This window comes from Heterobasidion irregulare (genome assembly GCF_000320585.1).
Source record: "Heterobasidion irregulare TC 32-1 unplaced genomic scaffold scaffold_08, whole genome shotgun sequence".
Taxonomy (NCBI): domain Eukaryota; kingdom Fungi; phylum Basidiomycota; class Agaricomycetes; order Russulales; family Bondarzewiaceae; genus Heterobasidion; species Heterobasidion irregulare.
This window is the reverse complement of record NW_009258204.1, coordinates 2,110,091-2,132,625: the sequence shown is the minus strand read 5'-3', so window position 1 is coordinate 2,132,625 and position 22,535 is coordinate 2,110,091. Positions and strand designations below refer to the sequence as shown.

The window sequence follows — 22,535 nt, the reverse complement described above, 5'->3', positions numbered from 1 at the left end:
TTCCAGTACAATTACACATGAATGTTCCACATCATAATCTCACCCACACTGTTTGATGCGCCGTGCAGGTATGCGGGATCGCTCAGGATGGACCGGGTGCAATTCGAATGTCATGAAAACTCGACTTGGAGGATCTTCTGCCTGTACCTCAGTACTACGTGCATATCGGCAACCTCTATTGCATTGATCAGCAGGAGGCAAACAGAAGTTAGAAAAGAGAAGTGAGCCGGCCGGCACCCATCACGACAAGGACCTGGCTACACTGCCACAACCATGCTTGCACGCAAATGAATAGGATTTGCCTTCATCGTCTCCTACCTGCCAGCGTCTGCTGTGGTCATATACATGAAGATGATCCGGGGCAGACGCCAGCTATCATGGGCAGTGCCACCACTTGGTGAACAGCAGATATGATATGTTGTCGAAGCGTTGGGCATATGCGTAGATATGGTCCCATCCAAAATTGGAGGATTTTGGCCCTTTTGTCAGCACAAATTTCACGTTTTCTTTCAGTGCCAGCACCACCAATAGTCTTCCTGAAATGGCTTGAACTTTATCACATGTGCCAGCATTTGAACTTTGAAGGCATATTGCCCTTCGGACGAGCCACCCAGTCCTAGTCTTAGTCTTGGCCATAGCGCGCTCAGCGCTGCACGGAACAGCTCTAAGCAATATCCATCTGTTGTAGGACGACATGCGTCAAGGCTCGAGTGAGGGTGGCCAATGACAAGGAGGCGGGAGGAGGCGGGGGGGAATCACTTGTGACGTCATGAAATGTCGTCTCAATTTGAGACCTGGTCCTTGAGATCCGAAGGAGCAGGGGGAGACTGTTGAAAAAATCCCCCTGCGCCCTACCAGCATTATTTTCCGCTCCTTGAAATCGGCATCCTTCAATAAGTCGTTCTTGATCATGGCTTCCAATTCCTTGCCGGTGGCAATGCTGACACCTGACCTATTGAGGCCAGTTACACCATCGGCGGCTTACGTTGAACGTTCGCTGCATTGAAACTCGACGCCGCTCCTTCGAACAACATGGGATCGTTGTCGAACGCTATCAGCGAAGGATATGAGGACTACATGTAGGTTATGCAACTGCGACGTCTCAGAGACTATTGTCTACTCGCTGATTGCTTGGTTCAACAGTGCAGAGTGGATTGCGAACGACCTCGAAAAACATGAGAAATGCAATGTCGATGACATGCTAGCGTACTTTCTCAAGCAATGTCTTCACGGCCAAACTCCTGCTTCAAAGAATACGAGCTCGACTTTCTTGCAACCATACCTCGAAGCGGTGCTTCCAATCTGCAATAATGTCGAGATAATGAGCCAGCTGACAGAATAGTGCGTCCTTCGTCCACACTAATTAAATCAAGGATTGAGAGACAATTACATAGCTGCGTAACTGGAGGCACCGAACAAGACAGATATCGACCTTTTGTCAAGCTTTTCAATTTAGCGCTCCAGAACCTACGCAGCGTCAAGGTGCCCAACGTTCGTTCCGCGAATGACGATCTTGGGATACTCTTCTATAGAAACAATCTAAAAAGGATAGAGGGATACCACAATAGTGATGTGTCTGATCGTAGCCCCGATGTGGTTGTGGTCTCCCTGGCTGCAGCTCGGGACGCAAGTGACTCTATTAAAATGCAATGGCGGCATGCCACTGGGCCCGCTCCTGAACAGCTTCGCACCGCGTTCGAGTGGTCGCAGATTCTCTGTGTTTTCGAGTTCAAGCGAGTTGCAAAGACGTTGACGCCGCCGCCCCTCAAATACTCCGGTTTTGGGACCGTCCGTGAACCTCAGCAAAACATATGGAACCTGTTCAATCCCGTTCTAGATCCTTCCGGAGCGACCAGTGTGGAAGCTCATCCAGATGGCGACAGATCTGAAGCGACGGGTGCAAATTCAGGTGGCGGTGGAAAGAGGCCTCGAGCGACAAGTGCGAGCTCGAGTGCACGCGCAAACAAGAAGCCTCGAGGAAGAAGTGCGAACTCGGTTCCACCGAAGATGCACAACACTCGTGGTATTAGTGCCTTAGCGAATCAACCTCTGAGCGCCTCATCGGCACCCATCGCGCAGGAAGTCGAAGTCGGAATGGAACCCGTGGAGCGTCCGGAACCGCCTATCGTCCAGTGCGGATTGTATGGCGTTGAGATGTTGTCACGGGGGCCATGCGTCAACCACGCCATCAATGTACTTGTCATTGGTGAGACACGATGAATCTTCTTGTCGCGGGAGGTTCCTCATTTTTTGCCCCAGACGATGTTATGTGGATATGGTGGTACGACAGACAAGGCGCGATCCAGACTCAAGGAATCAACTTCGTTCAAGATCTTCCGCGCTTTCTGATCCTGCTCTTCGCGTTTCAGAGGTTCAAGCTCGAGGACTGGGGGTTCAACACCATCCTAGACCCCCAGTCCGAGATCGTCCATGGTCTCAAGAAAGTTCATAAAAGCAATTGTTTCCTTCCAGAATCGCGTTTCGTGTTTCCGCCACCTGAACTGTCTGTCAGCGCACCGGTTGAGACCACTGTCCTGACGAAATCTCCAGTTTACCACGTATATAGCCTGGTGGGACGAGGCACATCTGTTTTCAGTGGTACTGCGTGTACGAAGGCTCCTCTGACCAGAGGTTCTGGCATACCTCAAGGCTCTGGCAAGGGACCCGTGGCTGTCGATGATATATCATTCGCAACCCCTGACAAGGATCAGGAAGTGGTAGTCAAGATCTATTGGCCGGAAGAATCACGCTTGAGCGAAGGCCGCATTATCAGTGAGGCGTATAAACGAGGGGAGGGCAATCTAGATATCGTGGAACATCTTCCGAAGATGTACCTCGAGCACGACTTCCCTGAACATTCGACAAACCATATCAGGGATGCGCTTCGTCTGACGTGGCCTGATGGACGGCGGGCTACTCGTATCCTTCGGCTTGCCATCTTCCTCAAATTGGACCCTATTATCGCATTGGGCGGGGAGGAGTTCATGAAAGCATATCTGGATTGCGTCCGCTGTGCGTCAAGCTTTCGTCTCAGTGGCGACAAATACTGACCCAAAGGTGCAGGCCACTTTGCTCTTTGGACACTGGGTATTCAACATAGCGATCTCAGCCTGTCAAATGTGATGATCAATGACCAGAATCGTGGTATCCTGAACGACTGGGATCTCGCCACGATCGAGGGAATATCAAAGCACGACGGGTGCGATCGCACTGGGACAGTGCCCTTCATGGCCTTAGAACTACTCAACAAGCGATATTGGGCCGGTAAGATCAAGCGCCAATATCATCACGACCTCGAAGGCTTCCTGTGGATTTTGCCATATGTATGCTTGCAGTACAAGGATGGTAATATGGTCACGTATCTGCTCGAGTCGTGGAACACGGACGATTACACCATCTGCAGAAGAGAAAAGAGCGATTTCTTGAGGAATCTCCGCACAGACCCGACCCAAATACCCAAGGCGACCTCTTCGTATAAATGGGAATGGGTCATATTTGATCAATTTGTACAGCGCATCGACAATAACTGGCGATCGCCACTTACCGATGAGGCCATAGCCGCAGCCATCAAGGGAAATATGGAACTAGCAACATCGGTACTTAACCCTGGCGATGTTTATGCAGAATTTTGGGCTAGGATAAAGATGGCGGCAGAGGACGACAGCGGACACTTGTTGTATCTAAAGAAGTATGTGCCTGACGGCTTTTGAGCGGTTTCCTTCTTAGTGTCCTGGGCATGATGATTGGTATGAAGCTTGTGACTTGGAAGGCTGGCACGCACACCTGATACTATACCATCCCCACATCTTATACTCCGTCTCAAATAGGGTGCGGTTGAAGTAGAGTATACTCGCTGTTACACATAAAACTACGTTTTTTTCGGATATTCTGGTCCGATCTGCAGTGGTTCGACACACTCAGAAATTTTGTCCACAGATCGGTAACCACGAGTGCAATCATCAGTACGAAGCAAACAGAAATCTGATCACAAAGTGGACCGGCGTCGATCATGTTCTGAGCAGGAAAGTCACGCTACACGTACAAACGGCACCATGCTTGCATACCGCTTGCATACGAACGACGGGCACACTGGCCGTACTCGATTAAGGAGGAATCGGATGCCAGAAGCCGGATTGCCCACGACCTCGTGAAACATGAACAGCGCAAATTCGATGACATGCTGCAGTATTTTCTCGAGCGATGTCTCATCGACACAAATGCTGCTCCGAATGATGCGGGCTTGAGCGTCTTGCAATCATGCCTCGAAGGGGTGCTTCCAATCTGCAACAGCGAGGATATGAAGCAAAGGCTTGTACACTAGCAAGTCTGTCTCCCGCCCTGTTCGAGATCAAGCGTTCACAGTCAATCTGAAGCTGCACATCAAGATTCGACGAACGGAGCAGACATTGGGCCTTCGCCGACCTCGCCAATGAGGCACTGAAGAAACTACACAAGGTCAATATCTCCGATACTCGTCCTGTAAACGACGATCTCCACATTCTTTTCCACCAAAATGACCGCGCATATATCCAGCCAGATCGCGGTCATCAGGCCTTTCGCAGTCCTGGGGTGGTCTTGGTCTCTCTCGCTGCAGCTCAGCTGATTGTGCCAGGTACGTTCGTATATGGTGTTTGTTGATAGTCTTTGGTAATACAACGTGTTCATTCTGGCTGGCAATCTGCTCTCACATTTGTATAGCAGGGGCAACTTCGAAGCAAGACGAAATTGAAGCCGAAACACTAGAGAATCCATCGTCTCCTATTGTACGGTGCGCGCTGTATGGCGCCGACATGCTATCAAGGGGGCCGTGTATGAACCACGCAATCAAGCTACTCCTCATCGGTAAAATTGGGGATTTTATTCCTGCTGCATGGTCCTTTCTCATTTCATGTTTCAGACGAATGATATGGATATGGTGGTACGATAGACAAGTTATCCAGACGGAAGGCATCAACTTGATACAAGACTTTCCGCGCTTCCTAATTCTGCTCTTCGCGTTTCAGCGGTTCGAGCTGGAGGACTAGGGTTTCAACACTACGCTAGATCCGCGGTCCAAGGCCATTTCCCTCAAGAAAGATTTCTAGAGGCTATCGTTTTGTCCTAGCCAGGAATTTTGTGTTCCCGTCATTTGGAATCCCTTCAGGTGGGTCGGCTGAGATTACGATCGACACGACTCGGCAAGTGCATCGGGCACATGGCCTAGCTGGGCGAGGCACATCTATTTTCTATGCCACTGCGGCTCTGGCGGTTTCTGAGAGTTCTAGCCAGCGTCGCCCGACTGACGATGAAACTACGGTTTTCAAAACATCCGAAAAGCTCCGAGAAGTAACAATGAATTTTTACTGGCGAGAGGAATCACGTTTGGGCGTACTCAGTAAAAGCAACAATCACCTCGCTCGTCGTCCAAATTTTCTTTCCACGCACGACTTTCCTGAGTATTCGACGGGACATATCCGAAAAATGCTCGGTCTTGGATCATCCGAGCGCCGGTCTCCTACTCATATTCCTCGGCTGGCTGTGTTTTCCCGACCGAGACCTATCACCGCGTTGGTCGGCGAGGCGTTCTTGAAAGCGTGGCTTGATTGCGCACGCGGTGTGTGTGTTTTTGGTTTGGTGTTGACGACTATTAATGCAGAGGGCTCAGGCCACTATGCTCTTTGAGAGCTGGGAATCCAAGATATCAAGCCCAGGTTGTCGAATCTCATGGCCGATGAGCACGAGCTCAGTTTCTTGATCGACTGGGAGCCGGCGACGATCTTCGGGCAGTCGCGTCATGACGGGAGTTGTCACATTGGGACCATGCCCTTCATGGCTTTGGCTCTGCTCAACGAGGAGTACTGGGAGGGCAAGATGAAGCGTCAATATCACCACGACCTCGAAGGTTTCCTGTGGATTTTGCCTTTCGTATGCTTGCAGGATGAGAACGGAATCCGCCTTTAAAGTCATGGAACACGGAAAATTACACCTTCTGCAGACTATTGAAGCTCGGCTTTTTGAATGACATCGAAGACGGACCTGCGTTGCTTAGCATCAGGAAATCGGCCGATGTCTGATCCAGGTCTGAGAGCTTCTGATTGTTCTGAACTCAGATGGCTCAGACCAATCAGAGGTCAGAACAAGACTCTGCTGTCAGGAGGTTACCTTTCTGCATCTGTCTTAGTTCAGACCAGTCAGAGCTCATCCAGAACAATAGTCAGAGATTTGGTCATTAGCTCAGACCCCATCTGCAGCCTCACACAGGTATTTCATACAACATTATTACCATCAAAATATTATCATTCTACTGTATGCAAAATACTACGAACAAAGGACAGCCCGGCATCTAAAATGAGCACACCGGATTGTGAGTGGCACATAGTCCTCCATCTTGGACTCTGTTTGAGGCTCGACAGTCTGCGCACGGCAACGAGAGGGTCAACGAAAGGGTACGGGTGCGGGCAGGGGGGGAAGCGGCAGCAAGAGAACATGAGCCCACACTCGTCTTGTGCAAGCGTGGGTGGCTAGCATTGGCAGTGGCAGTGAGAGAGCACAAGTGCAGGCAAGGTGGGCAGCAGCAGCAAGAGAACACGAGCCCGCACTCGTCTTGTGCAAGCATGGGTGGCTAGGATTGGCAGCGGCAGCGAGAGGGTACGAGCGCAAGCGAGGTGGGCAGCGGCAGCAAGAGGATATGAGCGCAGGTAAGGTGGGCGGCGACAGCAAAAGAATACGAGCACGCACTCGTCCTGTGCGAGCGCGGGCGGTGAGGATCGGCGGCGGCAGCGAGAGAGCACGAGCACAGGCAAGGTGGGCGGCGGCAGCAAGAGGATACAGGCCCACACTTGCGGGCGCAGGTGGGTGGCGGTATTAAAAGAAGACAAGCCCGCACTCATCTTGTGCAAGCGCAGGTGGGATCAGCGTCAGCAGCGAGAGGGTACGAGTGCGGACAGGGTGGGCGGCAGCAGCGAGAGGATACGAGCGCAGGCAAGGTGGGCAGCGGCATTGAAAGAGGCCACATCTGCACTCGTCTTGGCGAGCGCAGGTGGAGATCAGCAACGGCAGCAAGAGGATACGAGTGTGGGAAGGGGTGGGTGGCGGCAGCGAGAGGATACAAGCTCACACTTGTCTTGTATGAGCGTGGGTGCAGGGCATCGAGAGCTCTCATCTTGTGCGAGCGCGAGCAGGGGATTGGCAGCGGTAGCGAGAGGGTATGGGCGCGGTCGCAGGTGGGTGGCGGCATCGAGAGAAAATGAGACAAAATGAGTGCGGGCGGGGGGAGTGGGCGGTGGTGAGAGCAAGAGGCAGAGCGCAGCGTGCGCAACGACGACGCATTGACGTGGCGATGGCACGTGCCGCTGCCACATCTTTGCTGCCCTGCTTGCTCTCCCCGCCGCCGTCCACCACCGCCTCTGCTCGCGCTCGTCTTATCTCGCCGCCGATGCCGTCCAGCGCCACCCCCTTTGCCCGTGCTTGTCTTTTATGACGAGCATGTGCATGCCTCCTCTTGTCTCGCCACCGCCGCCGTCCAACACCGCCTCTGTCTGTACTTGTTCAAGACAAGTGCATGCCTGTCCTTCTCCCACCATCTCCGCCCGCGCTTGTCTTGTATGACAAGCGTGTGCACACCTCATCTTGTCTTGCTGCCATCACCGCCTAACACCTCTGCCTGTTCTCGTGCAAGACAAGCGCGGCCTCGCCTCGTTTGGTCTCGCCGCCGCCGCCCACCACCACCACCTCTGCCCACGCTCGTCTTGTTAGACGAGCGCATGCCTCCTCTTATACGATGAGCGCATGCCTCCTTTTGTACGACGAGTGCATGCCTCCTCTTGTCTCGCCACCGCTGCCGCCTACCATCTCTGCCCGCGTTCGTACGAGACGAGCACGGCCTTATCTCGTCTGATCTCGCCTTCTACCAACTCGGATCCTCTCGCTGCTGCCGCCGATCCCTGCCCACGCTTGCACAAGACAAGCTCGGGCTCGTCTTCTTTCAATGCCGCCGCCCACCTGTGCCCACGCTCATACAAGACAAGTGCAGGCTCATGTGTAATTAGCATCTTTATGATAAGATCACTGGCTTGCATTCTAGTACTTTACAAGTATGCTACTGCCAGTTCTCAATTCCTGTTTATCATTCTGGATAGTTCTGAGTAATGTCTGAGTTCAGAATGCCCAGAGGCGACAGAAGCCCTCAGAACTCTCAGACAGAGATCAGACATCTCAGACCACCTAAGGGATCTGCCGATTTGCTGATGTAGAATGAAGGCGACACCTTCACACGAGATGGGATGGATCCTGTTTTGTGGTATCTTGCCCTCGATTCATGAGTCTTGGTCCCCACAGTCCGGGTCAGTGTTTGACCTTTTTCTGTGCAGATCGACTGGGGTGGAAGTCTCGGAGGATGCTTATGCGAAGGTGTCGAGTAAGGAGACTTACTTGGACTTTTGGAAGCGCATGAAGACGCTCGCAAACTTACCACGAACGAAGGAACTCATACCTAATTTATGGAGATTTGTGCCAGCCACTTTGTTGGGAGCTTGGCAGCTACTATGAGAGGCTGTAAAGACCTCAGTACCCTTGGCCTTGCATACAAGATCATTAAAGTTGCTATTGTTAGCTGATGCCTGCTACTAGTTAATATAGAACATGATATGTGGATTAGGCTTAGAAACATGCTATATATAGCCTCACAGACCTTGTCTATCAGTACAGTGGTCAATACTGTCTCATACAGCACACAATTATTATTGCCATTGGTATTATAATTTTCAGTGCCATCTACATTGTTTATTGCCTTGTTATATAGAAGATGCTCAAACTTGATATTTTCCTCTAGCTATTGGGCTATGGAAAAGATGATTATGTTGGTATATGGTGCTAGAATGACATATTTGCCTGCCATATAGAAAATATGTGCACCAAGCATATGAAGATCATCTCTAACAATCTTGTACTTATTTATATATAGGCATGATATATATATACCCTTGTTTCTACCCTTCACCTCACCAGTGGCCATTTGGAAAACTCCTCTCTCTTATTGGATCTGAATTATTGATAATCATTAATAATACTAATTTGAGTTAATTATAGCTAATTATTCATAATCATGTTTTTGATCAAAGTTGCAAGTTAAGGTAGCATTGTCTATACTAGTAAAGTCCCATTGAATATCACACTCTGTTATAGTTTTATATATTCTAAAATTGTGCAAATGCCATAATTTATTTTCCATTGGTTTATTATCTTGTTAGCTGGTGTTTAAACTAAATCCTGAAAAACCTGACCTTTTGGGTATTTATTGACCTGTTTATTTGTAAGACAGAAAAAAGATAAATGTTGAATAAAATCAGAGATGTTGAGATTGCCTATATTATATCTACTTATTTAGATTACCAAGTTAATACATTAGACCTCATGGCCCAGTGGCTTAGAGCATCTGTTCTAGGTGCTTATATACATGAGGTTGTTGGTTTAACTCTGGCAAAAGGCAAGCTTGTAGTAAGGTATATTTTGTGTTTAGGTATCTAACTAGTGCTCTAATAAACATGACTCTATAAGAAGGCTATGAGAACTGTGATGCTTTATTTATTATTATTATTCCGAAATTTCAAGTTATAATCAATCCTAATAATTTCTAATTTAGGAAGATTATGTCTAATTAGAGCAGGTTTAGGAGGGGGGTAGGCAAATAATCTCTAATCCTAATTATTCATAATTATGCATAAATAGAACTAATTAGAGCATAATACAAGAGAGTGATTCCCCAGATGTCGCGGTATGGAAAGAGCCGATCTCGACAGCTGGGCCTCAGGAGGAGCCAAGCAACACCAAACACTCTCTCGACATTTGCGCTTGACACAACATATCTGTCTAACTCACCATGTTTCCCGTCTTTCGTCGCTGCTATGCCACCATTCCCGATGCTGCAGCGGCGGCTCGAACTGCGTCAACTCCTCGCGCAGTGCGTCTCCGTCGTCTGAGGAAACGACCTACTGTCGCGCTAGGTCAATCTGACGCGACAGCCGATGGCTTGACGCCCACGGAATTCGCTCGCTACCAGCGTGCACTCGCGAAGGGAGACCTCATGGGCCCTGATGGGCGGGAACCTACTGAAGGCGAATGGTTAGAAAAGCTCAACGCCCGCCGGATGCGCGTTCGTGGCGCGCGCGAGGCTGCATTGGCGGACGGTACCCAGGAGACTCGTGTCATCGGGCAAAAAGTGTACCTCCCAAACATCATCTTCCGTCTCGTTCGCAACCACACTCCTCCTGGACAACCTTACAACCCATACGAGGCGACGTTCCGCATTCCCATGTCTGTGACGAAAACGGACGTGCGGTCGTATCTCGCCTCCGTGTACGGCGTGCAGACGACATATATCCGCACTGACAACTACTTGTCACCCATCACTCGTGCTTGGAATGCCTCATGGACGGCGACCAAGTCTTACCGAACCTACAAGCGTGCGGTAGTCGGTCTCGTCGAGCCTTTCTATTACCCACAGGCTATGGAAGATATGAGCGCAGAGGAGCGGAAGAAGCACGAGCAGTTCATCGAGGAGACGTACCAGCCGCAAGGCGCGAAGGACATGGTGAAGACGTTCCTTCTGATGCAGACGAAGAAGAACACCAAAAATTGGTCATGGCGCGATGGGCTGACGGCCCAGAGAGGGTCGATTCTGAAGAAGATCTCGGAGCAGAGGGCTTTGAGGGAGAGATACATTCAGGCGATGAAGGAGAAAATGCAGGAGGCGAGACGAAATGGGGAGACCATCGTTTAGTTGCATCCTTGGTTCGTTCGACCTACTTGTCCGTGGATATACATTTTCTTCGAGTGATCATCATCTTCCTCTGTGCTTGATGTGGCGAAGTAATATGCTTCCACTGGAACATTGTATTTAAGCATCATCCACAGGACTCTGCAACCTTCCTCTATCCGCCAATACTGTGCGTATCATGTACTGCACGGTGCAGGTATTGGAAATGAACAGAAAACCCGGATTCTGCAGTCACGCTACTCCCCATATCTTACACGTGATCACATCGCGTCTGTTCAAGTCTGTTCAACAGGCTCGGAAGACATCGCTCTCCTTGTTTGAGCATCCTCAAAAAGTTCAACTTCTCCACGTCGAGCCTGTTTTCATGTTTTTTCTACTCGCCCTTGTCTTATCGTCCATCTTCCTTCGCACGGCGTACTCATTACATCTTCATCGCGCCCCCGGTGGATGCACACCATTCCATACTACATTTGCTGACGGATCTGTTGCCCGCCGCGGATCCCATAGCTCTGAGCCATTTGTATCCATCAGCCCTGACGGATCGTACGAGGTGGGGAGTGGCGGTTTGCAACTGTTCATGCAAAAGCCTCGAGGCAAGGTGACCAAGAGCGGTGAGGTCAATGACAAACTCGCAGATGGGGCAACGGTGAACTCGACATTCCTTATCTCGTACGTGACAGCTGTATCTTTGTGGAGAGGCTGACTCAAACACTGCATAGACATGGTAAGGTCGCATTTGAAGTGATTGCGCCCACTGTCGCCGGTGTGGTCACCGCCATGATACTGATAGGTAACCTGAAAAAAGAAAAAGTCTTGAGCGCGATTAGTTCACTGACATAATATTGACGGTCTTTAGCGGACGAGCATGATGAACTCGATGTCGAGCTCCTGGGAGCCGATCCAAATCATTGGCAAACTAACGTCTACGCGCCAAGTCCGAGCGACACAAAGCCGCTATGGGGCGTGTTTGGGAGCGTTGAAGATTTCCCCTCCACATTTCGAGCATCGGTTGGAGATAGACATCTGTATACCATCGACTGGAGTGCCGAACGAGTCCAGTGGGGTGTGGACGGACACGTCCTCCGGACGCTCACGCCAGGTACGTCGATGCAACATACAGGTTTGAACGCCTATGCCAGCTGCTGACATGTCATCAGAACAAACGCGCAAGGGCGGCAAGCTGCATTATCCAGCGCACACAGCACGCATACAGCTTGGTATATGGGACGCGAGCAGTCCCCAAGGGACGGCAGAGTGGGCTCATGGGCCCATCAAGTGGGACGACGCTCCGGGTAAGATCACAGCGATAGTAAAAAGCGTGAGCGTCGAGTGCCCGACCAAACATAGATAGAACTGATAGGCTGGTGTCGCGAGTTTGTTGTGTTGTCTTCGTCTTGATAGGTCTTGTTATGTCAAGGAGATACCCTGATTTTTGGATTTGTTATCTTCGACGGTGTGCCAGTGCCCTGTATGATAGGGCCTACTTATTTACGCAGAAGATAGTCGTTCTGTGTATAAGGGACCTACCTGGACCTGCTATACTATCTTGTACAAGAGCCTTGCGTTAACGCTTCAATGCGTGAGTTTGTTATGTTCCCTAAAATGGACTCAGGGTCCGTCAATAGCTCGATTGGACGCAATTCGCTAAGATGGGGCAATGGTGATGACGAGGGAGTGAGCGAGCAGCCTACTCGACAAGTCGCGCCAGCTGCGGGGCCATGGTGGAGTAGGGGCGACCACTTACATAATCTAATGAGAGGCTGGCGTTGACCGGACCAATTATCGTCTTCATCCTCGTCGTCGCTCGCGATGTCTGTCAAGCAGGCCCATCCGCCATCAACAACGTCGTCTTCATACTCCTCACATCCATCTCGGCATGACAACAGATCTGTATCTTCATCTGTATCTTCATCGTCCAAGGGCGAGCGCTCTAGCAAATCTCGCGCAAACGTATGTTTGGCTGCTTAAATTCATTGTATTTCATCCGGCTCATGTCAAGCATAGCCGGCAGTCGAATCTGCCGTCACACGCCTCCTCGTATCCATAAAACAGCTACTGGAGTCGCTCACGAAATGGAGTAATCAACAAGCATCGGAGGAGGAGGTCAGCGATGTCTACGTGCGCTTAGGGAATGATTTCAATGCCGCCGTTGCCGCGTTTGCAGCTTATAACATCGATATGTCGTGCGTCATCCTCGTGTTGATCATCGCGTGGTCCAGATCTCTAACCGTCGCAAAGGGAGCTGATGAATGTACCCGAGGACTTGCGAGGCGTCCTCGAGGACTGCCTTTCGGAAGACGCCAACTCAAAGAACCTCGACAAGTACCTCCCCAAAGTACGCGCCATCATCACGAGCTTGCTTCAAGGTTTGCGCGGAAAGCAGTCTGTCTTTCGCCAAATCGTTTCTGGCCCTCGACATCGCTCCGACGCTTCAGGTCACAGCCGCACTGACAGCGGCCGAGTATCTCGCTCTGATAGAGTCTCACGTCGCGACACCGCCAAATCGACATCGAGCGCCACTTCCACAGCCACCACCGAGACCGCGGTAGAAAGTCAGTCTCGCAGAAGTGCACACACAGCGTCGACGTCGTCCCGAAGAAGGGACACCCCATCTCATGATGCGCCGCCTAATGGAGAAGATGCATTTGTAGGCGGCTTTTCTCCTAGAGTCGTTGAGGCGACTCCCAGCCCAGAACCCAGCTCCCGCCCAGATCGCTCTTCTACATCTCAATCACGGCGACAGCTCTCGACGCCGGACATTCCACCACCACCGCTACCTCAACTCTTGACTTCTCCTCCACAAAGCCCCCCTCGCACCCACCTTGACCAACAGGACGGGGATGCTACCCCCGTTCCCGCCACTCGCAAATCCCAAGTACCTGCAAATGTTAAACGATACTCTCTCGTCGACAAGCCTATGCCGCCTCCTACAGTCGTCATAGACGAAGTAGCACCCCCCGACACGCCTCCGGGCGAGCCAAACGGAATATTGGATCGAGCTGGATCTTACTCTCCGCCGCCATCACTTGATACCCCACCTTTGGACTCCCTCACTGCCCCAGGCGTCGCAAGCTCCCTTGCTGCGCTCAAGAAGAGCGATGCTCTCGAACGGCGTGCTTCGAAACGCTTCTCGACGTACAATATCTCCAAAATGACCGGCACGCCTCGCGACCGCTCCGGCATGGGAAGCGGGCATCCCAATCGACGGTCCCTCGCGGCTTCCAACACGCTCACTGCTGGCGAGCTAGCCGTGCTCACCGAAGCGGATGAAGAGCGGCAGCCCGTTGCGAAGAAGAGAGAGCGGAGCATGACGCGTTCGCGCGGGCCATCCCCTTTGTCGGAGATCGAGGAGGAGCGGCCTCCGATCCCTCCACTACCGCGCACGCCAACGCCTGAGCCTCCGGAACCCGAAGTCGTCAAGGAGCCTCCACCGGTGATCGAACAACCGCCTGTTCCGCCTCCACCATCTGAAATGCCCCCCGGCCCCATCGCTGCATTCTTGCAGGTAGGCAGGGAAGTGAAGAAAGCCACAATTGAGCCTGGACTGTCGTTCCCTTCGCTGAGGATGTTGTTTGTCGACAAGTTCGCGTACAATCCCGGGCAGGAAAACTTTCCCGCCATCTATATTCGCGACCCATCAAGTGGAGTGCAGTATGAGCTGGAGGACATGGACGAAGTGAAAGATAAATGTCTGTTGTCGCTGAACATCGAACGTGAGTGTCGTAAATTCAACCTATGGACTTAGCTTATCAGCGATGGCGGCTTTAGCACTTGACCAGATCAAGCAACATATTGACATCCAAATTTCTGGCCTCTCTCAGGAACTGCGCGATCTGAGGAATGCGGTGTCGGAAAACCGGCGCGCGTCTGTAGTGATCCCCATGACTCAACCCTTTCCCGAAAGCCCTCCATCACCACCATCCGCTATGCGCCCTACCGATCGCCAACTCCAGAGCGTCGCACGCCGCCTCTCGCGGATGGTGCGCGATGACAGTCCGACTCATCAACCGATTTTCCCTCAGATGACAGGGCAGTCGATGCTGCAACCTCAAATGACCGGTGCATCCGTCATGTCAGAGTACTCTAACCGCGTTGTTACGGACCTCAGGACGCAGTTTGACGAGGTGCAGAACCTGAGGCGCGACCTGGGTATCATGCGCCAGCTATATTCAGAGTTCTCAAAGCAGACGAAGGAGTCGCTCGGTGCGCTGCGATCGCAAACACAGAAAGTGCGCCAAATGGCGTCAGCACAGGTTCCCGGGGCACGAGCATATATAGACACCGGGAAGACGAAGCTGGATATCAGGAGTCAAAACGCGCTGACCAAGATGGAGGAGTTGCAAGATACTGTCGAGAGCGTGAAGGACGATGTCCTCAAACGGCACGTGTCGCCGAAGCCGCATGTGCTCAAGGCGATCAAGCAGGACGTCGATGCTGTCGCGGCGGAATTGGACAGCTTGAAGGAGCACATCAAGACGATCAAGCCGATGTGGAAGAAGACATGGGAGGAAGAGCTGCAGAGCATCGTCGAAGAGCAGCAGTTCCTGAACCACCAAGAAGAGTTCCTTGCTGACTTGTTGGAAGATCACAAGGCAGTTCTCGAGGTATACGGCCACGTCGAGAAGGTCATCACAATTCGTGGTCAAGGTGGCGCGAAAGGCATCCGGTCGCGAGGGTTCAAACCACCACCCATGGACGAAGGCCATGGAGGGCTCAGCACGGTTATGCTCGAGATCAAAGGTGCCGCTGTAGACCCAGAACGACGCATGAAGGCCATCGCAGCAAACCAGAAGACTAGGGAGCGTGAACTCGCGAGCAAAGCCGACGAGTTTGAAGCCGAGCTAAAGGGTTTCATTGGAGGAAAGAAACTCAAGATGACGGGTGGAGCAGATGAGGTGGAGAGAGTGCGACAGCATAGGAACGACCTGGCACTTAAGGCTATGTTCAACGGTGGATCTACCGGGTCGCTTGCTACAGCGAGTCTGAGTGCGCCGTCTACTCCCCCGGAACCACCTGCGCTCGAGTCGTAACACGTCGTTCATTGTGCGTGCCGACCAGCGGGGCTGTATCATTGGATAAGGCGCCGAAGTTGAAGACGAGGTGTATGCTGTGTGCTGTGTAATGGGCGAGGCAGGTTCGGACCAATTGTGCGACCACATTTTCATTTTCTGACTTTATCACTCCTTCCTTCACTTCCCATTCATTTCTTTCCGTCTTCGCAATATTTATGACTTGGTTTAGCTACGTCCTCTGTATCTTTGACAGAACGGCACTATATAGTTGCGACGTGCGAATGGTGTGTCCTAATATCGTGTCTTTGTCTTAGTGTTGTGCTCTTGAGCTTTGTGTATCATAGATCGGTACATAGTCACGATATATCGTGGTATATCAACTTTTTGATGATTCTTTCCGAAAACTTCTACCACGCCTTGTTACTGCTATCACAGAAGCATCGTGCACTCACATGCAGCATCGTTTGACGGTTGCCATATGCCATTATCGCTGCTCGCATGTTGGCGTCGAAGGGTTGGAAGGTCCACATAAATACAAAGATCCGAACCGCACAAACGGTTTGTTTCAGTGCTTGAGTTGGATCTCACCTCCAACCTTTTTCTTATGGGCAGTTGTCTAATGTACAATTTGTGAACGACCGAAACGAAACTCCCGGTCGGCCTTGTGTATAGCAACATTTATCTTCCCGTACGTCATAAATCAAGTACCTTGCCCGTATTGCTTGTGAATTGTGTATCTTGCGCTTATGAGGCCTTCCTCGCTTGCTTTGATTTCTGCTCACAGTAAGATGTAAGTTTTTTGGACAAACAAAAGGGTTTCAATATCTCACGGAGAGCCAGATACGCAGAGTATTGTCTCGCTAAGACAAAATTCCCTCCAAAGTGATCTTCATCAGTCAAACTGGGGAAATGTCTATCGGAAACATCTCACCTTGTGCAAAGAATAAATGTGGGTGTCCGGAGTCGCGCCATACACCGTTCAACTCTCCTTCCTTGTCTATCCCCCATACCTCACCGACTTTGTCTACAACCTCAGGCTCACAAAGCTCGTGCGCTAGATCGCGCGCGTCGCCATACCTCAAAGTTCAAACACCTGTATAAAAAATCCATCATTGAGTGATGAGGACATGCTCACCCCGTAGCAAAAATAACAACTTCTGCGTCCAAATGGGTGCCATCCTCGAAGTATAAGCCATTAGATGAGAAACGCGAGATTGCGCTTCCGTGCTTGAGTTTAATACGCCCGTCAGCAATGAGCTGACTAGTACCGACGTCTGCGGAAGAGGTTACAAAGACGAAGAGCGAAACAAACACCCTCACTTACTCATATAGAATCCCCCTCTACGTGTGGTCAAAAGCGAAATGATTCCACCACCATCCACGCCCAAAGACAATCCGAAACCCACTTTTCTCAGATTGTCATGAAGTTCCCTGTGATCAGGAAGTTGTAGTAGAGCGTAGAAAATATTTGTGAAAGGAGCTCACTTGTCGACTGTGTCGGCGATACGTTGCGCAGCGCGACCTTGTAGCAAGCGCACAATGAAGTGCGGAATTGATGCGCCAAGGCGGTCAGCAACCTCAGTAGGTGGACCGTTTTCCACGTAATGTGAGGCTTAGTTGGTGGATAGTGAGCAGTAATCTCGATAAGAAGGAATCAAATTTACCCTTCAATTGCATCGCCAACGCCTTCGCAGAGATGACATACGTGGTCGACCTTTGAAACCTGCAAGGGCAAAGAAGTAGTTTTAGACGGTTTGCAGTATACGATGCATGAGCTTACATTGTAACATCCGCGCCATAGTCGTACAAGTCATGGGCAATATCGTGGCCTTGGGGAAAATCAGTGTTTGAAGAGTCTCAGAGTGGCGCCTTGTGTAGACCGACCGGAGTTGCAAGCACCAACCACCACCGCCTTCTTGCCTTGAAATTCTTGGCCAGATTTGAAATCTTCAGAATGGATTGCAATCCCCTTGAAGGCTTCCTGCGTAAGTCAATAATCAGTAAGGCTGGAAATTTATTTTCTCTAGTGGCTCTTTACTCGGCCTGCTATATGCGGGATATTGGGGACACCGCCCCCCGTCCCGTGAGCAAAGACAACATATTTAGGTGTCAGGACACGCTGTGTGCCGTCAGAGCGTGTCACATTGACTGTCCAATCCTTCTTAGTCTTGTTCCAGACGATGCTACTCGTAGAGGCAGACGTCCAAACGTTGAGGTCCAAGCTTTCCGCATAAGACTCTAGCCAGCTGCCTATCTGATGACGAGTAGCAATCAGAAATGATGCATGATGGTTCAGGCAACTGAAGCAAAATAGACACTGACTTTCTTTCCTGGAGGATATTTCGGCCAGGTTGTGGGAAAGCTTCACATCTCTCAGACAATTGGTGACAGAAAATCAAGAGAAAGCCACAGACGGGAGGTAAGCCAATTGATTGAACCCTGAGGTGCAGAATTTTTTTCAGCAAAGATTATCATCTGAGGAACTGGCTGTCCCTCACAGAGTGGGTCATGAAGGCATAACCGGTCATAGCGTTCGCGCCACTGTCAGTGATATTTAGAAGGAAAGTCTGATGGAAACCGGTGAATACGCACAACGTCTCCCACCCGAGGCAGTTTCTCTAATACGAGCGTTGCGACTTCCAGGTATTGGAGGCGCGCGGCAACCTGAAGCCCAATGTGCCCTGCGCCGATGACTACGACTGTCGGCTGGGTGTCGACGAATTCTCTCTCTCGAGCACGTCGCTGGGCCCAGTTGAAGTCGGGACCTTCAAATCGCGATGATGACACCTGTGATGATGGACGATCGACTGACGTTAACTCGAGATCGGAGTCTGAAACGTGAGACACAAACCCTCTCGGGAAAATCTTGCAGCTTGTCAAGGGAGGTGAACACAGTCCAGGCAAGCCACGCACCGTTGGCGGTAGGGACCAGTCGTGCGATGCTAATACCGCTTCCAATGTTCGTTTCAGCAACGAATCCGAACTGGATCCATGCTACATCTGGAAATGGACGAGATAAAACTGGCTCGAGTATTCCATGCGCCTCCAAATGCTCCTCCGAAGTAAGCGGTCTCGTAGAGAATCCTTGGGACGCGACCTGTGAAGATAACATGGTTCGGATGCTTGGAAGTGAGCGGACAGAGCGGAAATCCCAAGTCAACGCTAGGATATCCTTCCAAGTAGCGGTGGGAAGCAGCAGGTCATCTAGTTTGGCAAAGTCACGCGTGAAGAGGACATTGGAAAGTTTCTCAAGCCATGTCGACGCGACAAGATCGACAGCTACATCTGACGGGACCTCGGCGTTGAGTAAATCAAGAGTTGGAAGGGCAGTTGGACACGCGGGAAGATCAAAGGACATGATGAGAAACAAGGCGACACAAGCTATGTCGAGTCTTTGATAACGATCTTACCACTATCAACGGCCAAGCGAAAAGGATATCTTAAGGGCGCCATCAGCAAAGAACAAGTACTGTGTATATATTACCTGGAAAGCCATTGTAACACCTATCGCAATTATGGCGTCGATCAGCTCATTCGTGAGATGATACACTAGCTGAATGTCGTGATCATGGAAAAATCAGGCTGATGCCCGATCGCCGAGGCCCATGTGTATAATACTGTTCACAATCTCGTCTCTTTGAGAAGCATGAGTGCTCGCTGAACTTCTTCATGGCGTACAACACCTTGTAATTTGGCTCCTTACAACTTTTCACAGTATTGTCGCTCAATGGTGTACCTGTCTCCCATAAGCCCTTCTTCCATCGCTTTGATTTCTGATTGAAAGCGTGTCAGATTAGTACCAGTATCGTCACAGAGCCACTCACGCAGAGCCAAGTAAGTAGAATATTGCCGTCCCATCGCAAAGTTGCCTTTCAGAAGTATAAATTTCAGATTGGTGCTGTCCATTCGGAGATGACGGTCGTGACAACGCGCTTACCCATGCCAAAGAAGAGCTGAGGATGGCCGGAATTGCGCCACACGCCCCGCAACTCTCCCTCCTCATCAACTCCCCACATGTCCCCAAGCTTACTTGCAACCGCAGGCTCGCACAGTTGGTGTGCAAGGTCACGCGCATCTCCGTACCTGAGCGATGTTATAAGGATAGATTGAACAGCATAAGTATAGACGGAAACTCTCACCCAGTCGCGAAAACAACAACATCTGCATCTAATTCGGCTCCATCATCAAACACCAAACCCTTCGATGTGTATCGGGAGATACCGCTGCCTTGCTTGACCTTGATACTCCCGTCGGCAACAAGCTCGCTGGCACCGACGTCTATGCAGCACGTCAATATAGATTGTGCATGCAAGGTAATGCAGCATTGCGCACTGATGTAATATCCTCCGCGGCGTTCTGCCAACAGTGCAAAGAGACCAGCTCCTTCTAACCCCATGGTTAGCGCAAAGTTAGTTTTCTTCAGACTTTCGCGCAATTCTCTGTGTTCAGGAGGTCTAAGCGAACAGCTTTGGTTTTGTTAAATATCGGAATGTACTTGTCAACAGTGTTCGCAATTCGGTCAGCCACGCGCGCTTGCACTAGTCGGACGAGATAGTGTGGCATTGACGCGTTGAAGCGATCTGCGACTTCAGTAGGAGGTCCGTTCTCGAGGTATTGAGCCGCTGGCGGCATTATCAGAACCATTTGGAAACATCTTCACATCAAAGGATACGCACAGGTCAAGAGTTGGGCCAGAGCCTGCGCAGATATAACATATGTCTCGGAGCGTTGAACCCTAAATGCCACTAGATGTCAGTCAGACCTTTCTGCGTAGAGAGTAATCAACGTGCATCGTGACATCTGCTCCGTTGCGATAGAAATCGGCAGCAATATCGTGACCTTATCTAGACGGTTTAAAAACGGAGGGCATCGCGGAACTCTTGCTCGCACCTGAGTTGCACGCGCCAACTACGATTGCCTTCTTCCCTTTGAAATATTTTCCTGATCTAAATTCTGACGAATGGTACACCTGACCTCTAAATGCTTCCTGTATCGCTCATCCGACATCAGGCTTCCTGTTCACGGGCCTCGACAACTAGAACCGGATTTGGGACGTACCTTCTGTGGTATATCAGGCATGTTTGCAACTCCACCACCAGAACCATGGGCAAATATGACATACTTCGGCGACAATATTCTCTGTCTGCCATCCGACCGAGTCACGGTAACTGTCCAGTCTTTCGTTCCTTCATTCCACTTGATGGTTTGGGTGTTGGTCGAAGTCCAAACATTGAGGTCTAGGTTCTCTGCGTAGGCTTCAAGCCAACTAGCAATCTCCAGATACGAGAAAGGCACAAGTCAATATCTACATCGCGCGCAGCCGATTTCGCAAAGAACGCGCCACAGAAAAGTCGCCCATTGACATACTTTTTTACTAGGAGGATAGCGGGGCCATGTAGAGGGGAATCTATGCGCATGCGGTGAGGCCCCGCACTTGCTTCCATTGTTAAGTGAGGTACGAACGGAAGGTAAGGCATATGATTGAACCCTGTGAAAAGACCATCAGCTCATGATCGCTATACCGGATGTCGAATGCGTACAAACTGGATCGTGCAAGCAAAGGCAATCATAACGATGGCGCCACTGTCAAAGACGGTCAACTCGCTATTTGAAAGGGGCCATGTTTCAATGCGGTCCACTCACACTATCTCCAATACGAGGCGCCTTCTCCACAACAAGGGCTGAGATATCAGAGTACTTCAAACGCGCAGCCAGCTCGAGTCCCACATGGCCGCCGCCAATGATCAGAACAGTCGGCTGGCTATCCACAAAGTCGAGCTCACGAGCGCGCCTGTCTACCCAGTCCACCACAGGACCGACGAGACGCGCAGCGCCCACCTACCACGTAATTGTATGGATCTGCACCCCACTGTGAACGACGACGATCCATGATTACGCACCTTCTCCGGGAAGTCTCTCAGCTGATCGATGCTCGTAAACACCGTCCACGCTTTCCAAGTCCCATCCCCGGTCGGGACGAGTCGTGCGGTGCCGGTTCCCTGCCCGATCCCGGTCACGACGGCGAACCCGAACTGCACCCACGCGGTATCCGGGAACGGTCGGACCAGCAGGGACTTGAAAGCGCCGCGCGCCTCAGCGCCTTCTTCTGCCGTGATCGCCTGGACGGAGAACTTCTGCAGGCCGGCACGGGCGGCAAGCATGGTGCGGATGCTGGGGAGCGTGCGGACAGAGCGGAAGTCCCAGGTGAGCGCGAGGATGTCTTTCCATGTGGCGGAAGAGATGAAGAGCTCGTCAAGATCGTCAAAGGTTTGCGCAGACAGCGTAGCAGACAATTTCTCCAGCCATGATTGGGATACGGACTCTGGAGAAACGTCAGAAGGGACGGTCGCGTTGAGACTTTCGAGTGTGGGAAGACCAGTCGGTCTAGGAGGCAGCTCTAACGAGGCAGTCATGGAGCTAACGCAGGAAAGTTAAGTTGTCTGCCTAGGATCGGGCTCTGCTCTCTTATAACAGCCGAGGCAGCTTCCGCCTTGAGCGCTCAATTTGCCGCCTTTCGCCGTACTTACCGGTGCACCTACAGGGTTGACTCGATAATGGACAAGACTCAGGCCAGTCTCGCGCATGCTCTCCTTCAGCGGGAAGGCTTCCGGGGGTTCTAATTGTAATCAACAGGCTTCGACGATCAAAATGGTCATCCTGGCGCTGGTCACGGTGGGCGTCTGAGGATTAAAAACGAAGATCGCTTGATGCCATGGGTCAGTCGGTCAGTTTCAGCTCATCGGAAGAACAGGCACGTGTCCGGTCAAAGC

General features: G+C 51.1%; 7 protein-coding genes across 7 annotated transcripts; 6 read left to right on the top strand and 1 right to left on the bottom strand.

The window, feature by feature from the left end:
- Positions 1-2,007: 2,007 nt before the first annotated feature.
- Positions 2,008-3,883, top strand: HETIRDRAFT_387670 (uncharacterized protein; the record flags this gene model as incomplete). Its single annotated transcript, XM_009551283.1, has 3 exons — positions 2,008-2,206; positions 2,260-3,012; positions 3,064-3,883. 3 exons carry the CDS (start codon positions 2,008-2,010, stop codon positions 3,708-3,710), a joined length of 1,599 nt encoding a protein of 532 aa, XP_009549578.1. The 3' UTR covers positions 3,711-3,883.
- A 1,820-nt stretch (positions 3,884-5,703) lies between these two features.
- On the top strand, positions 5,704-8,526 carry HETIRDRAFT_117850 (uncharacterized protein; the record flags this gene model as incomplete). The annotated part of the gene is made up of 9 exons (XM_009551282.1): positions 5,704-5,904; positions 6,310-6,343; positions 6,492-6,677; positions 6,760-6,830; positions 6,885-7,202; positions 7,658-7,844; positions 8,063-8,123; positions 8,232-8,321; positions 8,349-8,526. 9 exons carry the CDS (start codon positions 5,704-5,706, stop codon positions 8,524-8,526), a joined length of 1,326 nt encoding a protein of 441 aa, XP_009549577.1.
- A 1,654-nt stretch (positions 8,527-10,180) lies between these two features.
- On the top strand, positions 10,181-10,477 carry HETIRDRAFT_28535 (uncharacterized protein; the record flags this gene model as incomplete). The annotated part of the gene is made up of 1 exon (XM_009550435.1): positions 10,181-10,477. A coding segment is annotated over one exon (297 nt), but the record flags the coding sequence as incomplete, so codon positions are not given.
- A 910-nt stretch (positions 10,478-11,387) lies between these two features.
- Positions 11,388-12,226, top strand: HETIRDRAFT_441315 (uncharacterized protein). Its single transcript, XM_009551280.1, has one exon. The coding sequence runs from the start codon at positions 11,619-11,621 to the stop codon at positions 11,877-11,879; it is 261 nt and encodes an 86-aa protein (XP_009549575.1). The 5' UTR covers positions 11,388-11,618; the 3' UTR covers positions 11,880-12,226.
- On the top strand, positions 11,901-12,104 carry HETIRDRAFT_124920 (uncharacterized protein; the record flags this gene model as incomplete). Its single annotated transcript, XM_009551281.1, has 1 exon — positions 11,901-12,104. One exon carries the CDS (start codon positions 11,901-11,903, stop codon positions 12,102-12,104), a length of 204 nt encoding a protein of 67 aa, XP_009549576.1.
- Positions 12,227-12,763: 537 nt separating the features above from the next.
- HETIRDRAFT_49645 (uncharacterized protein) lies at positions 12,764-15,783 on the top strand (the record flags this gene model as incomplete). Its single annotated transcript, XM_009550458.1, has 6 exons — positions 12,764-12,936; positions 12,992-13,298; positions 13,848-14,003; positions 14,175-14,470; positions 14,499-14,598; positions 14,788-15,783. Coding segments are annotated over 6 exons (2,028 nt in total), but the record flags the coding sequence as incomplete, so codon positions are not given.
- A 682-nt stretch (positions 15,784-16,465) lies between these two features.
- HETIRDRAFT_50006 (uncharacterized protein) lies at positions 16,466-22,178 on the bottom strand (the record flags this gene model as incomplete). The annotated part of the gene is made up of 15 exons (XM_009550467.1): positions 16,466-16,539; positions 16,596-16,640; positions 16,697-16,842; positions 16,901-17,039; positions 17,090-17,196; positions 17,251-17,377; positions 17,430-17,488; positions 17,546-17,594; positions 20,656-20,752; positions 20,824-21,039; positions 21,133-21,172; positions 21,229-21,253; positions 21,306-21,348; positions 21,409-21,603; positions 21,666-22,178. The coding sequence occupies 15 exons, from the start codon at positions 22,176-22,178 to the stop codon at positions 16,466-16,468; spliced, it is 1,875 nt and encodes a 624-aa protein (XP_009548762.1).
- Positions 22,179-22,535: the final 357 nt, after the last annotated feature.